General features: G+C 42.9%; 2 protein-coding genes across 7 annotated transcripts; one reads left to right on the forward strand and one right to left on the reverse strand.

Moving 5' to 3' along the window:
- The first annotated feature begins 1011 nt into the window (after positions 1–1011).
- Positions 1012–16764, forward strand: fli1rs (Fli-1 proto-oncogene, ETS transcription factor-related sequence). 5 transcript variants are annotated; one of them, XM_035622772.2, is made up of 10 exons: positions 1012–1183; positions 7181–7386; positions 8384–8562; positions 10597–10800; positions 12591–12695; positions 13786–13854; positions 13981–14043; positions 14823–14870; positions 15148–15234; positions 15702–16764. In XM_035622772.2, the coding sequence occupies exons 1-10, from the start codon at positions 1166–1168 to the stop codon at positions 16223–16225; spliced, it is 1503 nt and encodes a 500-aa protein (XP_035478665.2). In that variant the 5' UTR covers positions 1012–1165; the 3' UTR covers positions 16226–16764. The 5 variants fall into 5 exon arrangements, with proteins under 5 accessions (XP_035478665.2, XP_035478685.2, XP_035478674.2 ...); XM_035622781.2 differs by lacking the exon at positions 1012–1183 and adding an exon at positions 1252–1731; XM_035622792.2 differs by lacking the exon at positions 15148–15234 and having other exon boundaries at positions 1013–1183.
- Positions 16765–18129: 1365 nt separating this feature from the next.
- Positions 18130–24056, reverse strand: zp3d.2 (zona pellucida glycoprotein 3d tandem duplicate 2). Of its 2 annotated transcripts, none has more exons than XM_035644088.1 (8): positions 23464–24056; positions 21997–22112; positions 21784–21887; positions 19674–19848; positions 19438–19543; positions 19221–19306; positions 19058–19131; positions 18130–18514 (listed from the first exon to the last, which is right to left on the reverse strand). In XM_035644088.1, the coding sequence occupies exons 1-8, from the start codon at positions 23956–23958 to the stop codon at positions 18153–18155; spliced, it is 1518 nt and encodes a 505-aa protein (XP_035499981.1). In that variant the 5' UTR covers positions 23959–24056; the 3' UTR covers positions 18130–18152. The 2 variants fall into 2 exon arrangements, with proteins under 2 accessions (XP_035499981.1, XP_035499971.1); XM_035644078.1 differs by having other exon boundaries at positions 19221–19309.
- Between the last annotated feature and the right edge of the window lie 396 nt (positions 24057–24452).

Here is a 24452-nt window from a genome sequence, read left to right on the forward strand (position 1 = left end):
ACCCTGAGGGAAAAAAAATCACCCTGCAGATTGCAAACTCATGAAATTGTGATATTCTTAGTTAAGTGACTGTTGTGTTAAAAAAAATCACATTGATAGGTTTTGCGTCGTTTGACTTTTAGAGCTATGAGCATGAACTTTTTCCACATGTACTAATGTCCAACAACTGTTGAGCTGTCATTCTTATTTCTGTCTGCACGAGGAAAAAACCCGGGGCGGATTCTGTCCAACTCGGGTCACGCAAAGACAAAAAATGATAAGATGGAAGTAAATGAAATGAATGATGTGACATATATCACTGCTCTTTGCCTCTGCACAGTTATATGAGAAATAGTACACTGTGAGCATTGCGTGTGGTTTAAAAATAAGAGATTTCACACCTGCGTTTTTTAAAAACATAAATAGAGAGTATTTCCTGTTATCCGTTAGCTGCAAGCTGCCATTTTGGCGCACACACACACACACACAAGAATAATACTGACTTAATGCTGTTGTCTATTAAGCTCAAACACCCTGGTTTCTGACAATGTACACAAAAGCACAAAGACCAATTTTGAAGAGGTAATTTACTTATTCATTTATTTTAGTTAAACCTTCTGTGTCATTAAGGCCTCACTTTCTAGTCTATTTTTGTTCTGACACTGTAGCCTCTTTCATTTTCACTGGTGAAACTTATATATTGCGAAACGCATAAAAAACAAAACTTTCCTATATCCAACAATGAAAACATGCTTGAATGAGTGTTAAAAGTTGTTTTCTTTAATGCTCTGGGTCCTCCAGCATAGCCTTCTACAACAAGTGTATGGATTTATCAAAAACCCACACAAATTAAAAACCAAAAAATAGGAAAGAAAAGAAAAGCTTTTTGCTTTTCCTTTCTGAGCAGAGAGTGCTGATTACACGAGAAGCAGCTTTGCGCTTTCAGTGTTTGTGACTTCACTTCCCAATTCAGAGAGAGAGAGAGCGAGAGAGCGAGGGGGGTGTGGGGGGGTGACTCATCCGGTTATGGTCTGCGAGCAAAAAAAATTGTAACTGCAATGGTTTGCGCCAGAGAGCCGACGCGCCCGTGCACGAATTGAAGCGAGGCGTATAGAGAGACTTCACACATTAGCGGTTAGTCAAGTTACAAAAGTGACTAAATGACAAAGAGCGCGCGACTGCTGCAATGGACTGTACGATAAAGGTAAGTGTTCGACCCGTTTGCGTCGCGCGGCAGCCACGGACAGTCCACCCACGACCTGCAGCGCAAAGTCTGCGGAGTGAGAGTCGAGAGGCGGTGATGCGAGCTCCCCACTCTTTCCTTCTTGTACAAAATTTCCTCTTCCTTCCCGTTCGTGGTCGTATGTCGGGCTCTAGAATAACACGACTAACCGCCGCGTCTCTTTTACACTCGAGACAAAAAGAAACGCAAAACGGTCGCCGCCGCACAATCGACGCGTAACAGAGGATTTCCAAAGCGCACGACTTTGCCTTTTTGTTTCTAAATCGGGGCTCATCCACCGAACTTTAAAAAACAACGACAAAACGAATAAGGCACGGAGAGAGAAATGACTGAATGATCTTTCAGCGGGGCCAAGCTACTGTTGTCAGCGTTCTTCTTTAACAAAGAACAAGTAGATGGAGCGATGCGCGTGAGGCAGGTGTCCCTGAAGGCGCCACGGGTCCGTTTGGATGCAGTGAGCGCCTCTTTCAGAGAGCAAAGGGGGGGACCCCACTTCCATCAGATGACTGGTATTTCACATTTCACACTATCACAGTTTCTCCTCGACGTTTCGATGTCCTTTTTTATAAAAAAATATATGCAGAAATCAAGGCCTTCGTGTCAGAAACCTTTTTTTGACGTAACACTGAAAATGGCGCAATACGCGTAAAGTTGAACATTTTTTCACCTGCAGCTGTGCCATAAATATATATTATACACATTAATTAAATTCATACTCGTTTTTAACGAATGTTTTAATGATTTCTGCGACAGACAAAAAAACTCCCGTGCAAACATTGGAGTGTTTTCTCTTCGTTTTCGATGAAATATTAAATATAACTGTGAACTTGTAAAGACGGTTTATTACGATTTACCCGATATTTACAAACGAAACCAAATGTTATTTCGGCCGGTTGTAAAAGTAAATTCGAAGGTATTTTAGAAACAGGTTTTTGTACTAAATACTCATTTTTTCTTGTTAATATTGATTATCGATTATATACTGATGCAGTTTGGACGATTGAGTTTTGTGAATGATTTTTTTTAAAAATGGGGCCTGTACAGAAAAATGAGGACATCTTGAAACAACAACAAAACACCCTTCATGATCCTCATTTAAAATGTGTTCTGTGTTTTGTGGTTTGCCGTTTCGACACAGAAATGTTTCGCTAGAGCTCATCATTCGGCGGATTAATCTGCGGGACTGTTGTCGCGGCAGATTGTGTGCACGGGGTTATTTTAAGTATAATGTATGGCTGCAAACGGGAGCAGCTTGTCAGGTGTCGTTATCTGAACTCGGCAGGCTTCCTGTCTCGAGCCTCAGACTTTCCGCACACATTTCCGTTCCCCTGGACCAGAAAAAAAAGGTCCAACAACAAAGCAACTCGCCATAAAATAAACGAAGTGGACGCTGCGGAGTTGTTTTTTTTGTTTTTGTTTCAAACTTCACAATGGCTGCTCACTCAGCGCGTATGCGGGTGAAGGAGAAACGGGCCCGACTGTGACTGTCACTTACTCTGTCAACTCCGACTTGTTGGTGATGGCGGCCTTGCAGAGGCCCGCGCGCGCTGCAACATCCAAACTGTGAAAACCGCACTGTTGTTTGTGCAGAGAGAGAGAGAGAGAGAGAGAGAGAGAGACAGAGAGCAGCTGCTCAGGCCTTTTGCAAAATCAGCCTTGCCTTAACTTTTACTTCTGCTTTCTGCCACTTGCCTCAGACATGGCGGAGGACAGAGCTTTGCACAACTCTAATCTCTGGCCCTGTTGTTGCAGGCTACACCTCAAGTTCGTCCTCCCATCATGCCCTGACATGGAGCTGACAAAAATATACTTGATGCCCCAGAAGACTTTTTTTTGTAAACAGGAGTTCATCAAAAACAACACGGTTTAATTTTTCTTAAAATACACAGTCGAGATGCAAGAGCCACAAAGTCATTAGTTTTATACAAGTGTTATTGTCAATCCCCTATCTGATCTCAAACTAGAGCAAAGAAAATGTTTCTAAAAGTTTCAGACACGACCCCAAAACAGCACGAACAACAAAAAACAGATCAGTGTTTCAAGGCTGCACTTGTGTCGCTGTGTGTAGGTGGGATGGGACCGATTTATGAATCAGCTCCTACAGCACACTACAAAAAAGGGTTTGAGTGGTCGTCTCCAAAGTAGAATAAGTGGCGATCTAGTACTGCCTGTCGAAAGTCAAAGTAATTTTAGATGTGAATCATATTATTGTTGCATGTAAACGGAAGTCGCCATCAACCACATCCTTGGTTGCAGTTTAAGGGCATTAGTTTCCAACCTTTTTGGTTTGTGATCAACCAAATTATCCCTTTGAACCAAGCAATGATCACCTTCATTCTCAAAACACTGGAATGCTTTAAAAAAAAAAAAAAAAGTATAAAGTATCATTTGAGGGACATTAAAAGATCCATTTTGTTTCTCCTCAGATGTTTTCGCGACCCCCAAGGTTGGGAACCACTTCTAAATGATATGTCAATACATAAATACATCAACAGCAAACTATTCTATTTCAGATAAGTTATTTCAGTATTTCTTTTAAAGCGAAAAATGCCCCAAAACTTTAATGGTTACATCTAAAATGTCTTTCATCGTACATTTGAATTCCTTTGGCTTTAGAAGATTTTTCACTGTTGTCCCTTAATCTGCATCCGAACCAAAATGTAATGGCTTCCTCCCAGGCCCCATCCCTCCACCAAGTTTGGCGGAAATCGGTAAAACAATAACCCGCCAACAAACAAACAAACCCAAATGGGTGAAAATATAAAGCCATGGTGAAGGTAATAATCAGTATTTGCAGCACAGTCACCAGACCCTACAAAATATTGAGTAATTATTGCTCAAAAAAAAATCCCTGACATTTAATTGCCACCACTTCCATTCAGTGTTGTAATATTTATTGGGTTAGGGATAGAAACAAGTATATGGCACTATATGGGTTAGCACATATTGAACTTAGACTTAGTCTTTTCCTCTGTTAAGCTGAAATGTTATTTTATAAAACATAAAAAAAAAAAATTAGTACGACCCTCACTGTCGCAAACAAGCTCTTCGTTTGAGCAAGATGGCCTGATGCAACGTGCCAAGCTGCTGACTTGAGACCACGTCAGAAGTTTCCATATAACGCAGGTCCCTCTCCACGTCAGAGGTGTCCTAATATCAAACTGAACGCAGCTCGGTGGACATTGGAGGCGAAAGGCAGCATCAGCCTCAAGAAACTCATGGTTTCAAAAAAAAAAAAGAAAGAAAGAAAAAAAAACGTATTTTGTGTCCCTGAGCAACAGGCTTGAAACACACTGAACAGGAAGTCAGTTGTGGCATTAGCGGTCAGGCCACATTTTGGTATATTTGTATCAGTGTGCAGAGGAGAGAGAAACACACAGAGAGGGGAAGATAAAGAAAGAGCGGGAGTGTGTGTGTGTGTGTGTGTGTGTGTGTGTGTGTGTTGTGAAAAGCATGAGGTTGTCACTCAATGTCCTGTGCTGAATGTCGCGAGTGGCTGCGGGTCACGATAATATCAACAGTTTTGAGCGTTGGGCACCAAAACATAATGAACAAAAAAATCAATTAAAAACAGAAAATCGTCTTTAACAAGTTGGCCGCGTTGCACTTTCGTGACAATTTGCTGTCAGCAGCCCGTTTTGTTTCGTCCTGCTTTCAGCCAAACTGTTTCACTTCTGCACAGAGTGAAGGGCCTCTGTTCACACATGCAAAATGCTTTTGTTTTTTTTAATATACCAGTTATTAGCTTTTAGCTAGGATGCGAAATCAGATATCCGTCGTTTAACACTCAGGTGTAGCTGTCAGGTGTGACAGCTACACCTGAGTGTTGCACCATAACACTTTACGTTCATATGTATTTACGGTTTAATATCTAAAGGGGAATTTCCAAAATTCTACACATCAAAGTTTGTCTCGCTGGTTTTCGGTGAGCGTCTAAACACGTCTGCGACTCCAGAGGGAGCTTGTGTCTAGTCTGATCAACTGCCTCAAATCATGTGGCGTGAAGGGAAATCTTTGACAGAACTTTTGTTGACAGTCCAGTTGCATTGTGGGTAATGTAGGCACCAGGCCTATGACGACGAAGAAGAAGAATGATATATTAGGTTCTGCCACAAAAATTTGGAACGTGTTTTTTTAGGACAATAAAAAAAATCTGAGATTGAGTTGTGAGCCACCAAAACCTGATATTTTGAGTCATATCTTCATTTTAAAAATGAAGTAGCTCAGATGTAAGTTTTGAGGCTAACAGCATAAAGGTGGGGGGGGGGGTTGCTCAGCCTTGGCGGTGGTCCGTGCCCTTGTGGTGCTTGTGTTGGATTTTAAATCAAAATGTAAAAAATGTTCTAAACTACAACCTCTTGCCTATATGCTTAAGAAGAAGGCCTATCCATCCCAATGTCGATGCCACAATGGGAGCAGCATCAGGTTCTTTTGAATTCTGGTTTCTGTACAAGTGTCTGCAGACTCGAGGAAATGCCTAAGTATGTGCCATGCATTAAGATGTGGTTAACAATGCTGAGGCGACAATTGAGCTAAAAACAACACATGGGGGGGAAAGAAAAAAACTAAAAACAATGCAATGGCGGCACTTCAATCACAGCTATACTCTTCTCGTTGTCCAGTGAACCCGACCCCCCCACCCCCATCTCCACAGGCCTTTAGTGTTGTTTTCCAGCTTTAAAAATGACCCACATTTTTACATTGTGCCCCCCCCACCCAACCCCCCACCATTTCCTCTCTCTTGGCCTGTGCCAAAAGGTTCCTCTGCACATGGCGGCCGGGTTTCCTGTAGGCCACTGACAAAGCACGGCACTGACGTACGAGGCCTGAAGACAATGCTCAGCTCCTCTAAACAAACATGCACTCGCACACACTCGGAGGGGCCATTGGGTCGCTGTCGCAAGTGCACACGCTTGATTTCGAGCAGCAGACGGAACATCAGGTCTGGTGTTTGCCCTCCCAGGTTGCGTGAGATGAAAAAGTGCCATCCTTGGGGCGTTTTTTTTTTGCGAGGCCTCACTGGAGGTGATGAACACAGGAAGTCGGACTAAAATCTCTATTAGACTCCACATCGAGCTGACAGCCCTCCCCCTCCCGCAAACCCCAATCCTACTGAGAAAATGAAACTGTAGTTGAAGTTACTGATGTGTTTTTTTCAGATTGTGAGGCCTCCTGACTGCCTTCACACTATCTCTTAAAGTTAAGATAAAAATATACATTTATTTTAAGTGTTGGTCAGTCACAGGGGAATACCACTAAAGTAGGCAATTTCCACATCGCAAAGGAGAAAAGTGAATAAAAAAATGGTCCAAATTCTCAAAATCTACCGTTGAAGGAAGATGTGAGTTTATACAATAACAATTTGATTCGAGAAGCAGAGAAGAAATAGACAACTGTCATATATTCATATCCACAAAACCAACACAAAAGCACTGTGTATCTAAAAAATAAAAAAAGAGTCCATGAATGGAAAAAAGATACAGCGGAAAGAATGTGAATGAGATAATTCATTCCAAAAATGTTAGAGTTATGAAGATAAGGATCATTTCTCAGTCTTGAGTATTATAGTTCCTTTTTACTGTGAATATTTTTAAGAAGATAGGATATTGGAGATGTGATTTCCTGAAATTAGTTTGGTATATTCTCTGGAAACTGTGGTAAATATTTTTTTGTTGATTCACATCCGATTTTTCATAAGAAAAGGGACGTCCTTTGCTGTTAGTTTGTAACAAAATAGAATGATTTGATTTATAAGTTCAGATATATCTTAATAGTTTGTCGTGCTGGTTTCGTTACTCTGGCAGCTCTTCCATCCATTGAGTTTTTACTTCTGTTCAAGTTTACTGAAGCAGCCTAGATGGAGTCTGTATTTAAAAACATTTTTTTTAAAAAGGCTTCCACAGGTTGTGACCTGGCACATTAATGGCAGACACTGACCGCTGTGGCTCTGTTGGACAGGAAGCGCTGTCCGTGGTGAGCGAGGATCAGCCCATTTACGAGCCGCCCTACTCCGCGGCCCCGGCCATGCACATGAAGGCTGAGATGACGTCGCCCGGCGGCTTCGGCCAGGCCTCCAAGCAGAGTCCCGAGCCCGCCGAGCCAGAGTGGGTGGGGTCAGCTGCGCACAACCCTGGGAAAAGAGGCGAACACGTCAATGGCACCAGGTGAGTCAGGTCCGGCCAGAAGGGCCACAGGGGAACACGGGTTCCTGGATTATCTGACTGTAGCCGAGTTACGGTCCATGTCAACATTCTGGTTTTTCCCCAGACCCTAAAAATAATTGTTTATTGCGAATTTAACAAATATAAATCACCACTGGTGATGTTTGAATTTCAAATATGGTAGTTTTGGTTACCTGAGGGGTTTCACATGGTCAGTAGTGGGAAGTGACTAAATACATTTTGTGTTTAGTTACAAGTGACTGTTTTTTGAGTCACTTGCACCTAATCACATTCAATTTCCTTTCTCCGCTTCCCCACTATTTTTAAAAAGTGAAAGGCACTTTTTATACCACTACATTTATCTGACATTTATAGTTAAGTTACATTTTAAGAGTAAAATAAGCTGATGAAATACACATTATTCAAGCTTCCAAACCTTTTCTTGACACATGATAACTACTCAAGTTATCCAATATTTCACAGAAACAAGGATTAAAGAAAAGGAAAAAAATAAAAAATAAAAACAGGCCTGTATTGCAGAATGTTTCCTCTTCTTCTTCCCCATCACATTAATTATCATCTCAGGTCGCCTCTGTTGACCCTCTAGAACGGAGGCTGACCCTGACGAGCTTCACCTCAACTAGCTACAACATTAAAATGATGCTTACACATTGATGCATCTGCATTAAACAATATAATTGATGTTAGAATAATGTTCAAGTGTTTTTTTAAACTCTAGTCACTACACTACACTTACTTTACAACCAAGTTTGAACTTAAAAAACAGCAGCATAACCTGTCAGCTACAGACATCAAGAGGAAATACACTCGCCAGACCAGCAGCCACACTAATGGATATCTCATTATTTGAAATGACACCAGTAGCTAAATAAGTGCACTCAGACTGTATGATATTTACAAGCTTCACAAGAAATTTTAACGGTTAAACATTTCTCCTCTACATATCACACGGCGCGTTCTGCTCTTGTCCGTTTTTCAGCCGCGAGTCCCCCGTGGACTGCAGCGTCACCAAACGCTCCAGACACGTGAGTAACGACGGGGCCCAGATGCCGTACCAGGCCTCGTACACCGAGCCACGTGTCAGTCCGCAGGCCACCACCACCGTCACCACCACCCCGCCCAGCACCACGGAGGAGAAGAGGGTCATCGTGCCAGCAGGTGAGCTGACTGACTCACACGGGCTGGCAGTCGCCCTCCCATCACAGCTCACACAAAAAACACACAATGTCCCTGTCATAAGATGGTTTCCCAAGAGCTAGCACACACTGGGCTTGTGCAACAGCAATAACGGAATCGGAGAAGGGCACAGCAGGAGTATGTGCATCTAACTCTTCTTCCCCAAAATACTACGGAGTGTCACCACTAACTATTACTACTCCCCCCGTGTCATGGTCGAAAGCGCCAGGGTTTTAAAATAAAAGCTATTTAAAGTGTGAAGTTCTTGTGTAAATGCTCAGATCTGATACGTTGATAAAGCCGCTTTCGCACATTGGCACCTAAGCGCTGACATTTTTTTCGGAACTTTTCTTGAGGGGCTGTACATGAGAACGTAAATCTCCACAAAACATTGCTCCGGACATTTTCCGTAGCCTTTCCCTGCCGCCCCCCCCTTGTAAAATTATCCGGAAAAAATGTCCCGGGTGAGCAGGAAGCAGGAGAACACAGCAGGAAGATCTCTGGAAGATTCACAGTGAGCGAGACGGAGCTCGACTAGGAGTCATCCCTCGCTGGAACTTTCCAGAAATATTCCTGCTGTCGTGATTGTGTCTGACAAGCTCCTACCGTGTTCTTCAAAGGTGAACGGAAAACTCTTCGCGTCTGAAAACAGTTTAAGAAAGAGAACAAGCAGGAAGAGATGTGTGATCATCACGTGGACATTTTCAGTTTTAATCATCCTGCTTTCCTCGCATGTGATGTGTCATTGAACATTCTCATAGTGAGGGTAGAGACAACCTTCTGTACCTGGTCCTTCACATCCCCCTGCTATGAATCCCTGGTCCAGCCCTCTGAACACTGACCCGATGACACATTTTACAAACTCCATCCTGCACAGTCAAAGCAGCAGCAGAGTTTTAGTGACTAAGTGTCTGGAGGGTTTCCACCTCAGAGAACCGCGGTCTCCGCTTTGACACTCGGCTCAGTCGACTCCGACGAGATTCGTCAATGAGTCACCAGCGCCGAGTTATTCCGCTTCATAATTCGTGGATATTGCATCACAGTGATAACGTGTTGCCAGAGGACTATCGGGACCTGAGGGAGTGGCGGCCTCCGTTCGCGACTAAAGCTCCTAATATTACGGGCAATTCACAACATGCTCATTGTCCGCTACTGGAAATGAGCGTTCCTTCCTGAATCAGACGCGTGGTTTATTTTAGTACTGTGCCAAGACTTCGAGATCAATTTCAACTGGAAAATTACTATTGAAAAGCTTACAAATATCAGATTTGTGGGATGAAATACAACTTTACAACATAAGATTTAAAAAGCACAATAACAAGTGTGTACACAGTGTCTTGGAACCACTGAAGTAGCATCTCATCATTTTCTTATAGAGGAATGTAAAAAGCATGTTTTCATGTGTGAAATTAATTATTTATGTATTAACAGGATCTTATTTCAAAAATTTGGAACCATAAATAATTGCTTTAGTTGCAACATGCAGATATTATATTGCAAGAATTTTTATATATTTCCTCATTATGCTGATTAAAAAAAACAAACTCATCCAGGCATCATTTCAAAGAAAAGGCTGAAAACATAGAAAAGACATCTAATCTATAACATGAAATGAAATGCATAAAATTTCTGTATGACTCGACAGCTACTCTCAGACATACACAAGTGGGATCTCTCTACCCAGGCGCCGCCCCTCACCTGAATGTTCTGGAAAATGTTCCTGCTGCGTTCTTCATTTGTGAAGGGCAAAATGTCTGGACCCCATTTTGAGGAAATGTTCAAGTCTGAAAACAGATTACCTGTAACTTCTACAACTTCCTGTTAACGTGACTTGTAAAAAACCCAAAACCGTTTTCATCTCAAATTAAAGGTTTAGTACATATAAACTCTACCCAGCTGAAAAAAACTTTGTTACTCACAACAAAAGTGAGACACCATGTTATAAATCTATCTGAGTACTCTCTGATCATTTCTGTGCGACTCTCTCTACTCCCTCCCTCCGCCCTCTCACGCCAGATCCGGAGGTTTGGACACAGGACCACGTGCGCCAGTGGCTGGACTGGGCCATCAAGGAGTACGTGCTGGAGGAGGTGGACGTCATGCTCTTCCAAGCGCTGGACGGCAAGGCCCTGTGCAAGATGACCAAGGACGACATGATGCGCCTCACGTCGGCCTACAACGCAGACATGCTGCTCTCGCACCTCAATTACCTACGACAGAGTAAGACCCGCCTCGTTTCGGAGAGATCGCCCTCTCCGGCTGATTACATTGTTTTGCTTCTCCCCTCCAGTCAGATTTCAACAATGTCAAAAAAAGTTTCCATTGTTCTGTGGCCCAAAGAATTTCACCTGCATGTTAAGCAGGAACAGAAATGAAGTCAGACATAAGAGTCTCTGGAAGATTTGACAATTAACCGATTAGTCGATGGACACAAACAGGAAGTCTGCAGGGTTCGCTCAAGTTAAATTTATGACTTGAGGAAAGAAAAGCCTGACATAATTTTCAAGTGCATGACATTCGTATCAATTTTTTTGTTTGTGCTTCCCAACAGTATATAATGCTAATTCATAATAGTAACATTAATCAATAATTGAAATACACAACCTGGGTCAGCATGGGCAACAGAAATGAATGGACGGACTGATTAATCAAAATTAAGGTTCATACAGTAGATTAATGGATAGATTTTACAGCCAGTCTTTGATAAAAATGAAAAAACAAAAATTGTGAATAAGGCAGGCTAGGAAAAATACTGAAGAATGAAGAACATTGTAAATTAAATTCCATACCTGCATTAGACCGGCATATATCCTGATGACGACAATTAATATTTTTGTAAAAGATTGTCACTTTTGGCCTTTTGGAAATCAAGATGGGCACTTTCATCATTTCTTGAAAATCAAATTATTATCCAAGAATAACAGATAATAGAAACATTTTTAATTTGCAGCCCTAAAAACTACGTTCACCATTCTTCATTTCAAAACTTGATCAATGACACTCACAATCCAACACCGGTTCTAAACTCAATCAGGGACATGGACAAAATAAAACAAACACCTTATAGAGGGACATTCGTGACGTCATCATAGTATTTTTTTTTGTTTAAGCTGCAAAAAACCTTACGTCATTTGAAGTTTGTCATGTTCAATTTTGTGTTTCAAGTTCGGTAGTGACCATTGTTCCCTTTTTGCTCACCCAGGTTTCCTGTGTGTGGCAATCGTTGTGTTGTTATTATTTCAGATACATCATTTTGTTGCATTTTGTGTCTGAAGCAGCAGCCATTTAGCTCCTGCAAAGCATAGTTGCAAATTTTTTTGTGAAAAATAATCATTTTAAGACAGATAATTAACAGCATTAGCCAGCTCTACAGAGTTCTCTCTAATGCCTTCGGGCAGACGTTATAATGTATAACTAATCGCTATTCCAAGTCTTTTATTCCTTCTGCTATTAGGCTGCTCAACACAAACAATGCTCATCTTAAATGATGGCTACTGGACTTGTTTTTTATATTGCATATTATTGCCTTGGATTATTGTCTCTTGTGTATTGATTTTTATTTTTTAGGCTCATAATCATAACTGTCCCATGCCTTTCTAGTACGTTTCCTCCGACATTTAATATTTTTAATTATTGTTTGGTTAGTTTTTGTTGGAACTTACTTCACGGACTGGTAAGCTGCAAATGAATTGCCCATTTTGGGATTAATAAAGTGTCTGAACTGAACAGAGCTTTGATTAAAGGGTCTTATAAGGACCATGTTCCAGTCAGGTTTTCAACGTACCGTTACGACATGCAGGTTGTAGACAGAACATTGTACAGTATGACTGGATGCAGCAATAACACAAACTGAGTCCTAAAAAGTCCTCAGGGTCAAATCAACACCTTTCAGTGTCTATGAAGTCCTTCTTTCATTTCAAAACATCATAAATGAACTCTACCATTGATTGATTTTCATTGTATATTATCTGATGTGTATATTGACTTGTTTGTTTTGGTCTTTGCTTCAGGTAGCCCTACATTCTCATACTCCACAACTCCCACCAACAACACCCCCCCACCACAACAACAACAACAACAACAACAGCAACAACCCAGACTACAGGTGAAAGCAGGTGAGATCATCCCGTCTCCATCAACACCTCCTTTTCATTAAAGGGGCCACGAAAAGCCTGTTTCTTCACTCAAGAACATTAAGAGTTACAGCCAAACACTCAGATTTGACGATTTAGAGGAGCGTTTAAAAATGTGAAATCAGACATTCTTTTAATATTAAGGCGATTAAGGTGTAAAATGGCTAAAATGAGGCCACGACACAAAACTAAGGAGAACAGATAAAAGGACTGTTCATTTTGTGATGTTCTGATGTTTTTTGTTGCCTGATTGTGATATAGTACAAGCGCTTAAAAGCAGCGACTGCCTCCCTGCAAATGTGTAGTGGAAAGTAAACAAGTGCATTTACTCCCACAAGTACAGTATTTCTCTATCTTTATGCTTATAAAACGCATTGCATTCTTAAAATCAAACCAATTTCCCCTCTCAACTTCTGAGGTCACATTATCCAATATTTCACATTTAAAAAGAAAACTAGGAATACAAATGTCTGTACCACACTGTTTTGAAAGTTTTGCTGTTAGGGTTTCTGTTGTGACTGCCCAACAGGGTGAAAAAAATCACTTTTAATTCTATTTGGACTCAAATTAGTGCATTAGTGTGCAAATCAAATCTCAGAATTTAGGGGCGAGTTTACATCTGTGAGGAAAAATACTTGAATGATGTAGGGATTTAAAAAATAATGTGTTGGAGTTTCTGAACCGCGTTATATTTTCACAAGTCTGAAAAGTTCCTTGCCAGTATCTCTGGCCTGAGTTAACAAAAAAAAACCTTTGACGAGTCCAAAATTTAACAGCCAGTTTCAGACAGGAAGCAGCTGCACCGGCAAAGGAAATGGGGGGGTATTGGTCCTGCTCCTGGAACACAATTCACAATCTTGTGGGGGCAACAGGGTTCAACTAATTTAAAACAAAAAAAATGCTCACCCAAGAAACTGAGGGTCATGTTTCGACCTCAAAACTCTTATCATCTCAATCTACTGACTTCCTTTCAACTAGAGCTCTCCTCTCTAACTGTCCACTTCAAAGACTCGTGCTTGTCAATGTAAAGTTTTGTCTGTGTCTGTGTGTGTGTGTGTGCGCGCGCTCACAGAGAGCGGGTATGATGAGATCAGCCGCAGAAACAGCTGGCCGGCAAACACCATGACTGCAGTGACTAAAGGTACGACAACAAAAACAGAGGATGATATGAAACAGACGATCATGATGAATTTTTCAAGCATGAATAAACAAACTGAAAACTAGGCCAGACACTGACAAACAATAATTTTTTGGTTTTGATTGCTAGGTTCTTCCATGGAGCACCAGCACAGCACACGAGTTACAGAGCCTGCTCCAAGAATTGTGCAAGGTAGGAAAACCCTTTTGCACCAAATATTAGCATATTCAAATTTATGCTGGGCTATTGATAACAAATTTGCGCTATGCTGGAAAGGATTGCTCGAACCAAAAGGACGATATTTCAAATTATAGACTAAATACAATGTTTTCAAAAGACGTTTACTAATTAACTGGGAAAGTCCAATGTGACACTGGTGGGAGTCATTCATTCTGAGTGTTTTTTTAGTCATTAAACCAAAGTATTGGCACAATTTTGTCCTGATGATGAGTTAGATGAGATCATAAAATGATAAATTTATTTAAAATAATAATTGTGTACCTCATGATATGCAACAGTAGAATTCAGGAGATCACAAAATCTCTCTGGGAACAATGGAATGGCTGTCAGTAGCTGTTGACATATTTGAGTCTGGACAAAAGTGGAGGGCTGACTGACTGGTGACATGGTTAAAACGAATGGACAATCAAACTGAATATTTGTTTTGATCTCATAATCAGCCCTAATGAGCACTTTGTTTGACTTCATCCATTCAACCCGACAACGTGTTGATGTTGGCTAATTTCTCGTTGGATTGGGCAGGGGTTTGAGTTTTTGTGTTTGACCCAACCCATCAGCAGCGAGTGACGTATCCGTCCCTCCAGCTGTTTTAGCCAACCGGCGGATATGGCTATTAATGAACACAACACCAGACCTAGATGACATTTAGGGGGTAATTAGTTAAAATGTTAAGGCTCAAACAGATTATTTAAATAACATCTGCTACACACAAATGTTTTTCTTCTTTACAGACCCATATCAGACACTAGGGCCCATAAGCAGTCGACTAGCCAACCCAGGTAAGAGCCTAAACCACCACAAGATAAACCGACAAAGATGAGGACACAAATGAGGCCTTTACACTGTCTGCTCTGGCAAACATGAGAGAAAAGCAAGCAAGGGCTGGCACACATGCACTGACTGTCCAAAAATGAAGTAAACTTCAAGCAACACGTCGTGTCAGCCCCCCCCAAAAAAATGCATCACACTTGCACCGAGATGAAATCCGGCTTCCATCTCACCAAAAAAAAAAAAAAAAATGATTTGATGACTGTTTGCCCTGCTGTTTCCTCACAGAAGGCCAAGCCCTCAGCTCATCCAAGAACCGAACGGGCAAACAAAGTCCATACAAGCTCCCTGACCCCAGCGCTCACAGGCCTGTGGGTAGGTTTCTGCCCTGTTTTGTCACACTTCCTCCAAGCCACAGTGGAAAGGTCACATTAGGTGTTTTGAAAAAAATAAAATAAAAAAAATTAGATGAGAGGTTGGATGTGTCATGTTAATGTTAGGAAAGTAATACGAGCGACAACAAATCAAACCAAAGTTCTTTGTCAAAATAATAGGAGCTGTCCATGGTCCTGGAGTAACTGAAAACATCATGGAGTTGAGATGTCTTTCCCACTTTGTTCAAAACGCTAATGCTAATTTTGAAGGATCTAATTTTAAACACTCCTTGATGTTCATGGCTTGATATTCACACATGGACGATGACATCCTGCAAAATGTTGCAATATTAAGAAAAAAAAACCCATAGACAAATATTTCACACAACTAACGGCATTCGTACCGTTTCTGTCTAGCTCCATCAGCACCGGATCCCTTAACTCTTCCTCTCTCATTGCTTCTCACAGGTTCAGGACAGATCCAGCTGTGGCAGTTCCTGCTGGAGCTGCTGTCCGACAGCAACAACTCCGGCATCATCACCTGGGAGGGCACCAACGGCGAGTTCAAAATGACTGACCCCGATGAGGTGGCCAAGCGCTGGGGCGAGCGCAAGAGCAAGCCCAACATGAACTACGACAAGCTGAGCCGCGCACTGCGCTACTACTACGACAAGAACATCATGACCAAGGTGCACGGCAAGCGCTATGCCTACAAGTTTGACTTCCAAGGCATCTCGCAGGCGCACCAGAATCACTCGGCAGAGGGCGGGATTGTTAAGTACCAGACTGAGATGTCTTACGTCCAACCTTACCACAGCCACCAGCCCAAAATGAACTTCATGGGTGGGCACCCGGCACCTATGCCCGTCTCCCCCGGCAACTTTTTTGGCCCCCCGACCACATACTGGAACTCCCCCAGCAGCCCCATCTATCCTGGGTCTCCCATGACCAGGCATCCCTCCACTCACTCCCACCTGAGCTCGTACTACTGAGGGACAGGGCGCTTCGCACCCGACACGGATCACATGGGAGAGGAAGCCAAGAGCGCTAGAGGTCACGTTCACGTCATTCAGGATGTACCTGAGCTGAACCCCGTCTGAAATGGTGATATGACACCACGGTCTGCTTTCCAGGGGCATTATGAAGTTGTCTTTTGTCATATTCTTTCTTATAAATGGACTAACCAGAGGGTAAATTAATTCTGTGATGAATGTAAAGGATTGATATTGTACTCCTCCCGCCGCAGAGTTCCTTTCTGAATACACTGAAGACAATATATTAACGGTTATACAGTTGTTATTATACCAAGTTGTTGGTTTTTTTTAATTTGTACATTGTGTGATAGTAAACTGTTGTAAAGACATAAGCCATTTACTTTACTGTGAGTAGCAACAATTGATAGCATAATCGCAGGTTTCACATTCAATGTGACTGACATTTGTAAAAGAGAAGTTGTACAGAATGACCGTCATGTAGCAGTGTAACATTAACTCATGATGTAAAGCTAATAAATGATGCTTGTAACTGAAAATGGGATGCCTCTGACTATTGACATTTACAAATTCTACGCGTTTAACAAATATTTTAAATAGAAATTTGAAAGGAAATATGCTTATTCCTTTTGTTATTCCTTTAATAATCAGATGCAGGACAGCACTACACTTAAAGGGCCGATATTATGCCCCTTTTACACAAGTAACATTGGTTTTCAGGTATGTGCACTACATGTCTTTGCCATTTCATGTCAAAACACCTCAAGGATCAAGCCACACAGCACCCTCCTTCGTGTTCCGTAAAGCTCCGCCTCGCTCCTCCTCGCTGGGTCTGCTGCGCAACTACGGCTTTGCGCTGCCATGACAACAGTCGCGTGTAACAAGGCACATACACGACGTAGAGACCCTGGAGGCACAGCGAACACGTTCTCCATAATTACACACAGAGCACGAGGGGCTGGGCGATAGAACTTTGACGACATCCCGGCCGCGAGTCTAGCTACGCCGGTAGCCGCGAGCTCCGCCGGTAGCCGGTAGCCGGGAGCTCCGCCGGTAGCCGCGAAGTGGGAGAAAATTATGGCGTAGACGTGATCTGTTTTTCCACACTTCAAGGGGGGAGGTGCTGCTCAGGTTGGGGGCGTGGTTGCCCCAGTAGCAGGAGTCAACTTACGTCACTTGGCGCCCGGGCTGTGAATGGCCCGTTTACAGACCGTCTGCACGGCCAACCCAAATCATGAATCAACGACTCATTGTTTTCTTTTCATTCTCCGTGGGCTGGCAGACACCCCAGATAACCAAATATACGTGGAGGCAGGCTGAAAATGTGCCTGGAGCATAATATGGCCCCTTTAACTTGTTTTTTGTGTAATGCATGAATGAGCGATTTAATTGGAGTCTGATTGATGATAATTGTTGCCACTGAGGATTCAGAACAGAATCCGTAATCAAGACCAATACCACTCATATCTTTCTATTCTATAGTAGGCTAAAGCTTGCAGCAATTAGCTTAGCATTAAGGGTAAATAGCTACCGTCACTGTCTAAAGTAACAAAATGTGCCCGTCGGCTCCTCTAAAGCTCACTAATCACCGAATGATTTCTTTTTTGCTTAATCCATAAAAGATACATGCTAAACTAAACTAACTGGCTGCTGACTGTAGCTTTATTGTGAATGACAATATGCAAGTCTGGTGTCATCTCAACTCTCAAGACATTTGACTTCCTTTAAAGAGATAATGTGACGAGTTACAAATAAAGTTAGTATATACACACACACACAACTACTTTTGTATATTAATAATGTAATAACACAGAAAACATCCGCACAAAATATACTCACATTGACCACTGGATTGTTGCCATTAGCTCATTAGACGTTGTGTAATGAAGCCACACGTGCTGAGATTATCACTGTTCATATGTCAGCTTTATTTGCCAAAATCAAAGATTTCTTCAAATATTGAGCGCGGATTTGTGATCTCCTCCTCATCCACAACAGCAGAGCCCTTCCCCTTCGTCTCCTCACCTTCCATCTCGACCCACTGCACTCCTCCACCTCTGAAGGGCCACACCGCCTCCTTCACCGCATCTGCCACCTTACCCATCGGAGTCTCTTCAAGCTGGGAAGTCATGCTCCTGACAGTCACCTCTCTGGTCGTCTCTGGTTGTGGTGGTTGTGGTGGTGGTGGTGCTGTTGTTGTTGTTGTTGAAACCACCTTCCTCTTCAGGGTTGTGGTGAGTTTCACTTTAGGCTCTATTGTCCACGGCTTGCTGCTGATTATTTTGGTCTCTGGAAAACATTGAATATTTGCTATTAGAATATGATCAGAAATACTTTTTTTTTAAAAATAAACTTTAGAAAGTTTAAAAGATTGTAAATAAGTATTCTCCAAAATGCATAAAGAAAATTAACAAAAAACTATAAAGTAAGTAAAACCGTCTCATATCTTACACACACATATACATACATACATACATACATACATGAATAATATTTTGTAACTTTTCCACATGGGCACTATGACATTTATATCTCAACATGTGCTTATCATAACTGTCACAACATTAAATAAGTATTTGTATAGCACAAAAATTACAACGTGCATAGTAAAACTGGGGGGGAATCAAATATCACATGCATGACAAAAAATAATGAGTACAGTGGAGAAATTTTAAATTTAGAAATTGTGTCAGTAGGTCTCAGACTTAAATATAATGGGGGGGTCTTCCTGAAACAGCTAGGGTCTGTAGTTTTAGGAAACGTTATTCCAAAAGCAAAGCTGGAAGTAGTTAATTAATTTTACTATTGAAAATTTGAGAATTGGTATCTGACCTGTCGATGCAGCAGAGCTGCAGCTGGAGTCGCAGCAGGTGCAAACGGAGACTGATCCATACAGCTCGACCCATCTGAGAAAAACAATGAAGAAGAGCTGATCCATTTCTTAAACGTTACTTATCATGCTTTTATTTCTTTAAAAAAAAAAAAAAAAACTAACCTTCCTGCTTTTGTGTCGTAGTTGCAGGACTTAACCGTTGTTGAGGGCACAGAACTGCCCACGGACATGTCGCAGTGCATGTAGAGCTGCTGTGGGCGACCAAGAGTGAAGCATTTACCTGACGGCAAAAGTCTTTTCACGCGGTTTAAACGTAAGCCAGATGATTTCTAGAAAATAAATAATTTTCTCATGTAGTGACTTGAAGCATTTTGCTCACCTGGTCCGTCATTCCCTTGAACAAGAAGGCATCCACGGTGAATCTCACAGCATTGTTTTTGTACAGGATGAATCTTGAGTGACTGTCCTTGCTTTCAACCATGCACCTTTATCAGAAGGAAAGAAAAGACGACCATTACATATCTGACCATATCTGTGTTTCTTTTTAGAATAAATCTTAGTCAAAATAAGGATAAAGATACTCAGATTGTGTGAGAGCGGCGCATTGGTCATTACCCAAAGTTTTTCACAACTGGAAACTGAAGCGTGGAGGTGTGTGACTTCTCGCGAGTCACATAACACGAGTGGACATAGAGTCTTTTGTCTTGGGACATGGACGGTGCCTCGGCCTCAAAGTACATGGGCTTTCCGAGCACGTACTGATCTGAAGGAGAGAGCCTTTCCCACTGAGCTGAAAGACGTAAGGAGGAAGCAGTCAGGCAACGAGATCAAAGAATATAAATTAATTAATTAATTAATAAATAGATAGATAAATCCAAGTTTTCATAGTTTAAATCTAACCACAAGGACTCAAAGTCTGAGACATATAATGTGGTTGTCATGGATATTAGTCAACATTTTTAGATCTTTCAATGACCAAACATTAAAGGTCAATCTAATGTGCTCCTGCTAATATTGGTAATCATGATTCAAAAAAATCTAAATTTAGTCACACTGTGTGCAACCAGAAGGGGATTTCTTGTAGGATAAAAATAACACTACATATCATATAAAAATTTGACATCTGTACATGACCTTTTGTTAATTCTTTATCGATACTTATTATTCATGTTTATTTATGGTGTATGTAAGATTTAGACATTGCTGTCATACATAAAGAGACAAGGAATGAAAAAAGTTTTTTACTTTAAAATGGACAAATCAAAAAATATTTTGCTTGACCAATTGATAAATGCCCATAAAAAAAAACGTTGAAAAACACTTAAGTCAAGTTGTTAAAGGACAAAAGCTAATAGAGATTATAACTAGGGATCGACCGATACAGATTTTGTAGGGCCGATGCCGATTTTTTTTCATCAGCCTTAGCCGATGACCGATACAGACTGCCGATTTTCTTGAGCCGATATTTGGAGCCGATACTACTTTTGCTCCCTCAATTTAATAGTTAAATAGAATTAAATTCAGCGGGTTGTCTCATCTGATCTGAGGTCTTAGTCAAAGTGGGGTTATGGCCAAGGCCATGGCTCGCCTCCCTGGATAGAGGGAGACGGGGCTCATGTCGCTCTGGAGCACCTCGAGAGTTCCCACCGCACCGGGACTCGTCCGCCCGCGAACGGGGTCCCCTGCGCAAATCCTGCGTCACGGTCAGGGGGCCGCCGCTGCCACCGACGGACAGGCGCGAGGCTCGTGGTTGCTGTTTTACGCATCCTCCACGTCCTCGCGCTCTCTCTGCTCGTCGGCTGGCTCTTCTCCCCCGTACCCTCCTTCTCTTCCCCGCCTTTCCCCTCTCTGCTTTGGCAGGCTGGGACTGGCGGCGCCCCCCGTCAGGCCCCACACAGAGTCGGGAGCAAAGTCCACCGGCAGGTAGAGGGAGACGAGGCTCACGTCGCTCTGGAGCATCTCGGGAGTTCCCACCGCACCGGGACTCGTCCGCCCGCGAACGGGATCCCCTGCGCAAAGCCTGCGGCGCGGTCAGGGGATCCCGTAGGGGGGGGACGGCGCCAGTCCCAGCCTTCCGAAGCAGAGAGGGAAAGGCGGGGAAGAGAAGGAGGGTACGGGGGAGAAGAGCCAGCCGACGAGCAGAGAGAGCGCGAGGACATGGAGGATGCGTAAAACAGCAACCACCAGCCTCGCGCCCGGCCGTCGGCGGCGCCCCCCCCCCCCGAGATTAAAAAGTCAATTTAATAGGCAAAAGGCAAAGGGTTTGGAGAAAAAGGACAAGGCACAAACCCACCGGGCGCTCCGTCCACCACGACCCACGACTAAGCCGGCCGGAGCCAGCGAGAAGTCGGAGGAGGAGCGGTGGCGGCAGAGCGGGGTGGGAGACATTGAATCCCCCTCCCGCTCTCCGGAGGAGAAGGGAGAGTTGGGTACCCGGCGGGAGTGCAGCGCGGCAGCGCTGGGTAAATGGTTCCGGAGAGAGCGGGGCCGGGCCCGATAGGCGACCGGATCTACCCTCCCAAAAAAAACTATCACAGAACGTAGCAGCCGCGCATCGGCCGATGCCGATACACATAAAAAAACGCAAACATCGGTCGAACACTAATTATAACAATATCTCACGTGATGGGACCATTACTTTCCAGAAATCAGGGATAGCCGATGAGAAGCCAACACTGATATCTGATAGAGAGAGCAGATAATAAGGTGTTTGAGTATGTTTTACCATTTCGTGGCGTCAGAATGAATTTGGCTCTGTTCTTCATCGATTTGAAGATTTTGCGCATCTGCATCTTTGGTTTGTAGCCAATTTTGTAGGTGTACTGGTACCTAAACAGTTAAATACATCGTCCAGAAAAACAAGTGTTAATGTGATTTTGATGTTGCTTCATCAAAAGAACTTGCCGCAGAGTGCTCAGTGGTTTGGATTCAGTCTAACCTGTTATAATGACACGCAACCGATAGGGTGAAGGGCACAGCTCTTCTGATTGGTCCTTGGAGCTTTGGTGGATCATATTGTAGAGTGTTTGAATAGGCCACTTGGTCATCGACTATCTGCAAAGAAACAACTAGCTTGATTATCACTTATCCAATTATCTAATTCTAACACGGCTGAGAATTTACAGCAATTCAAATGGCTTGGATCAGGCCGTACAGTGATGCAGAGACAATGGGAGTCTGACGCACTAACCACTTGGCCAAAAACGTTGAATTGCAGCGCTACCCGTACTGTATCTTAAGGGGTTTACGAGTGATGTTTACAAACTGCACTTAATAATAATAATAATAATAATATATTGGATTTATAAAGCGCTTTTCATGTACCCAAAGCGCTGGTACAAAAAGAAAGAAACAAAATAAAAATGGAAGGGGGGGAGCTAGGGATATGCAGAGGAAAAGAGGTGGGTTTTTAGGCGTGACTGAAAGGTGGTGAGGGAGTCTGAATCACGGATCTCTTGGGGGAGGGAGTTGCACGGTTGTGTGGTGCAGTCTGCACCCTTTTTGTTGTTTTTTTGGTTTACAGAGCCTGCGCTGAAAAAACCCGGATTTTTTTTTTCGCCACACAAAAGGGCCAGCTGACGGACGTTGAGGAAATATTTGCAGATTTTTACAAAACGTGTACTGCTTTAGAATCACTTACTGCCACTTTAAGACAAAATACTTTTGTATGTTCGATGCTGAATTACCAACTAAGCAAAAGCCCCAGGTATCATATTAGATCATTTGGGTCTACATTGCAAATCTCTAACACATTGTTACTAGACTATTCAAGTTACCAAATTGCTTTTTTCTGTGCCCCAGTGTGTAATTTTTTTAATTTTCTGGCGGTATCTGGCGGTAAACCACAACCAACTGAGCACCGGACAGGGACACTTTATGTTGGTGCACCGCTAATTCCATTTCCGGTTTTCGGCAGCGCTGAAAATTCAACGCGAATACGACTTGTGCTGGAGCATTTTGTGCAACAACCGTATTCAACACGACGCAGCACACATGGCGACTCACGAGGAGGTCAGGTCCACCTCATGTAACTATATTTAACTCATTCAAAGTTGACGAAAAAACATTGGTTCTTTGTTGCAGGTGATTATACATATAGGAACACATAGTTATGGACAATATATTCAATTCCTGTATATAAGTTCTCCTGAATATTACACACTGTAGCTTTAAGAATGACTCAAATAATTAACAAATTACCGACAGTTTTGCCAATTCATTTATTTGGTCAATCGATTAATCAGCTTAACATTAAGGTCTGGAGTACTGGTTGATGTCTGGGGGTCAATCAGTCTTGTCATTTATTGTGAGGGGGGAATCGGGTCCCCAACAACAACTCTCTGCCCAGGTGCCCCTCAGGAGAAGGTTACTGGCCATGCTCATGGTGGCAGTAGAGGAAACTCACCGTTCGTTTGGTTCCGCACTTGCCAAAGTCATATTGGAAGTAAAGGTAATCCCCCGTAGAGTTACTGGCTTGGCATGTCCCCAGTCTGAGCGCAGGGTGTGCTTCACCGGTGCCCAACATGCTCCTCTCCACCTGCACGAGCATCTTGTTCATCTTGCACGAAGTCCTCACAAGAACCCCCGTCACGTCGGGCGGACCGGTGCTGGGCCGCTCCGCCGGGATCAGGATCTCCCGGACGGCCTCGGGAACGGGCTCGTGCCCGGCGCCTCTGACGGCCGGAGAGAAATGCTCCCTCTCGACCAGCGGCAGGCTCGAGTCGACGAACACGGGGAGGCGGAGGTAGGGCGGCGGAAGAGTCGGCGTCTCTCGGCGGGAAACTTTCGTCGTCACCCGGGCCGTTCGATTTGAAACCTCCAAGCTCCGCCGTGTTCCCCCATCAATGGCGGTCAACAGCGGTAAAATAACAAACCACGAAAGGTAAGCCATATAACGCATTCAAAATGTATTTAAATGTATATTTTAACCTAAAGATATAATCGCTAATGGTGTGCTCTTTAGTCGGGGCCAAATGAACAACACCTGGTGGTGGACAGATTGACCAACAGCCAATCAGAGCCTAGACCACGCCCAGTGGGGGGTCCAAGTAGACCGCTGTTTTATTGTAGGCTACAACTAGAGACCTGCAACATTAAACCTATATTTAAATCCCATATTCGAACATTAAGCTCGCCGAATTATCTACTGACAGTGGCCGTTTCATATGCGACATTGGATTTGTCCTCAACTATGAGTGAATTATTCTGACACTGAAGAAAACTTAAAAACGTGAAGATTGTCAGGCAAGTTCTGTAGACGTGGAGCGCGTGTCGTTTCTAGGCAGATTTATGGAAATTTATTCACGATGGACCTCGAAGATGATGATAAAGTCCCCACAGACTCTAACTGCGTGTATCATGTCCATGTTTAGCGGGAAACAAATTGACGCTACC

The sequence above is a fragment of the Scophthalmus maximus genome, chromosome 1 (genome assembly GCF_022379125.1).
Source record: "Scophthalmus maximus strain ysfricsl-2021 chromosome 1, ASM2237912v1, whole genome shotgun sequence".
NCBI classification, from domain to species: domain Eukaryota; kingdom Metazoa; phylum Chordata; class Actinopteri; order Pleuronectiformes; family Scophthalmidae; genus Scophthalmus; species Scophthalmus maximus.

Coding starts and splice junctions, on each gene's coding strand:
- zp3d.2 (XM_035644078.1), bottom strand. CDS start 23,958: ATGCGTTATATGGCTTACCTTTCGTGGTTTGTTATTTTACCGCTGTTG. Junction 19,310..19,437: donor TCAAGGGAATGACGGACCAG/GTGAGCAAAATG, acceptor GGTCGCCCACAG/CAGCTCTACATGCACTGCGA. Junction 19,132..19,220: donor TACGACACAAAAGCAGGAAG/GTTAGTTTTTTT, acceptor TGTTTTTCTCAG/ATGGGTCGAGCTGTATGGAT.
- fli1rs (XM_047331066.1), top strand. CDS start 7,145: ATGGCAGACACTGACCGCTGTGGCTCTGTTGGACAGGAAGCGCTGTCC. Junction 14,871..15,147: donor CAGTCGACTAGCCAACCCAG/GTAAGAGCCTAA, acceptor GTTTCCTCACAG/AAGGCCAAGCCCTCAGCTCA. Junction 15,235..15,701: donor CAGCGCTCACAGGCCTGTGG/GTAGGTTTCTGC, acceptor TGCTTCTCACAG/GTTCAGGACAGATCCAGCTG.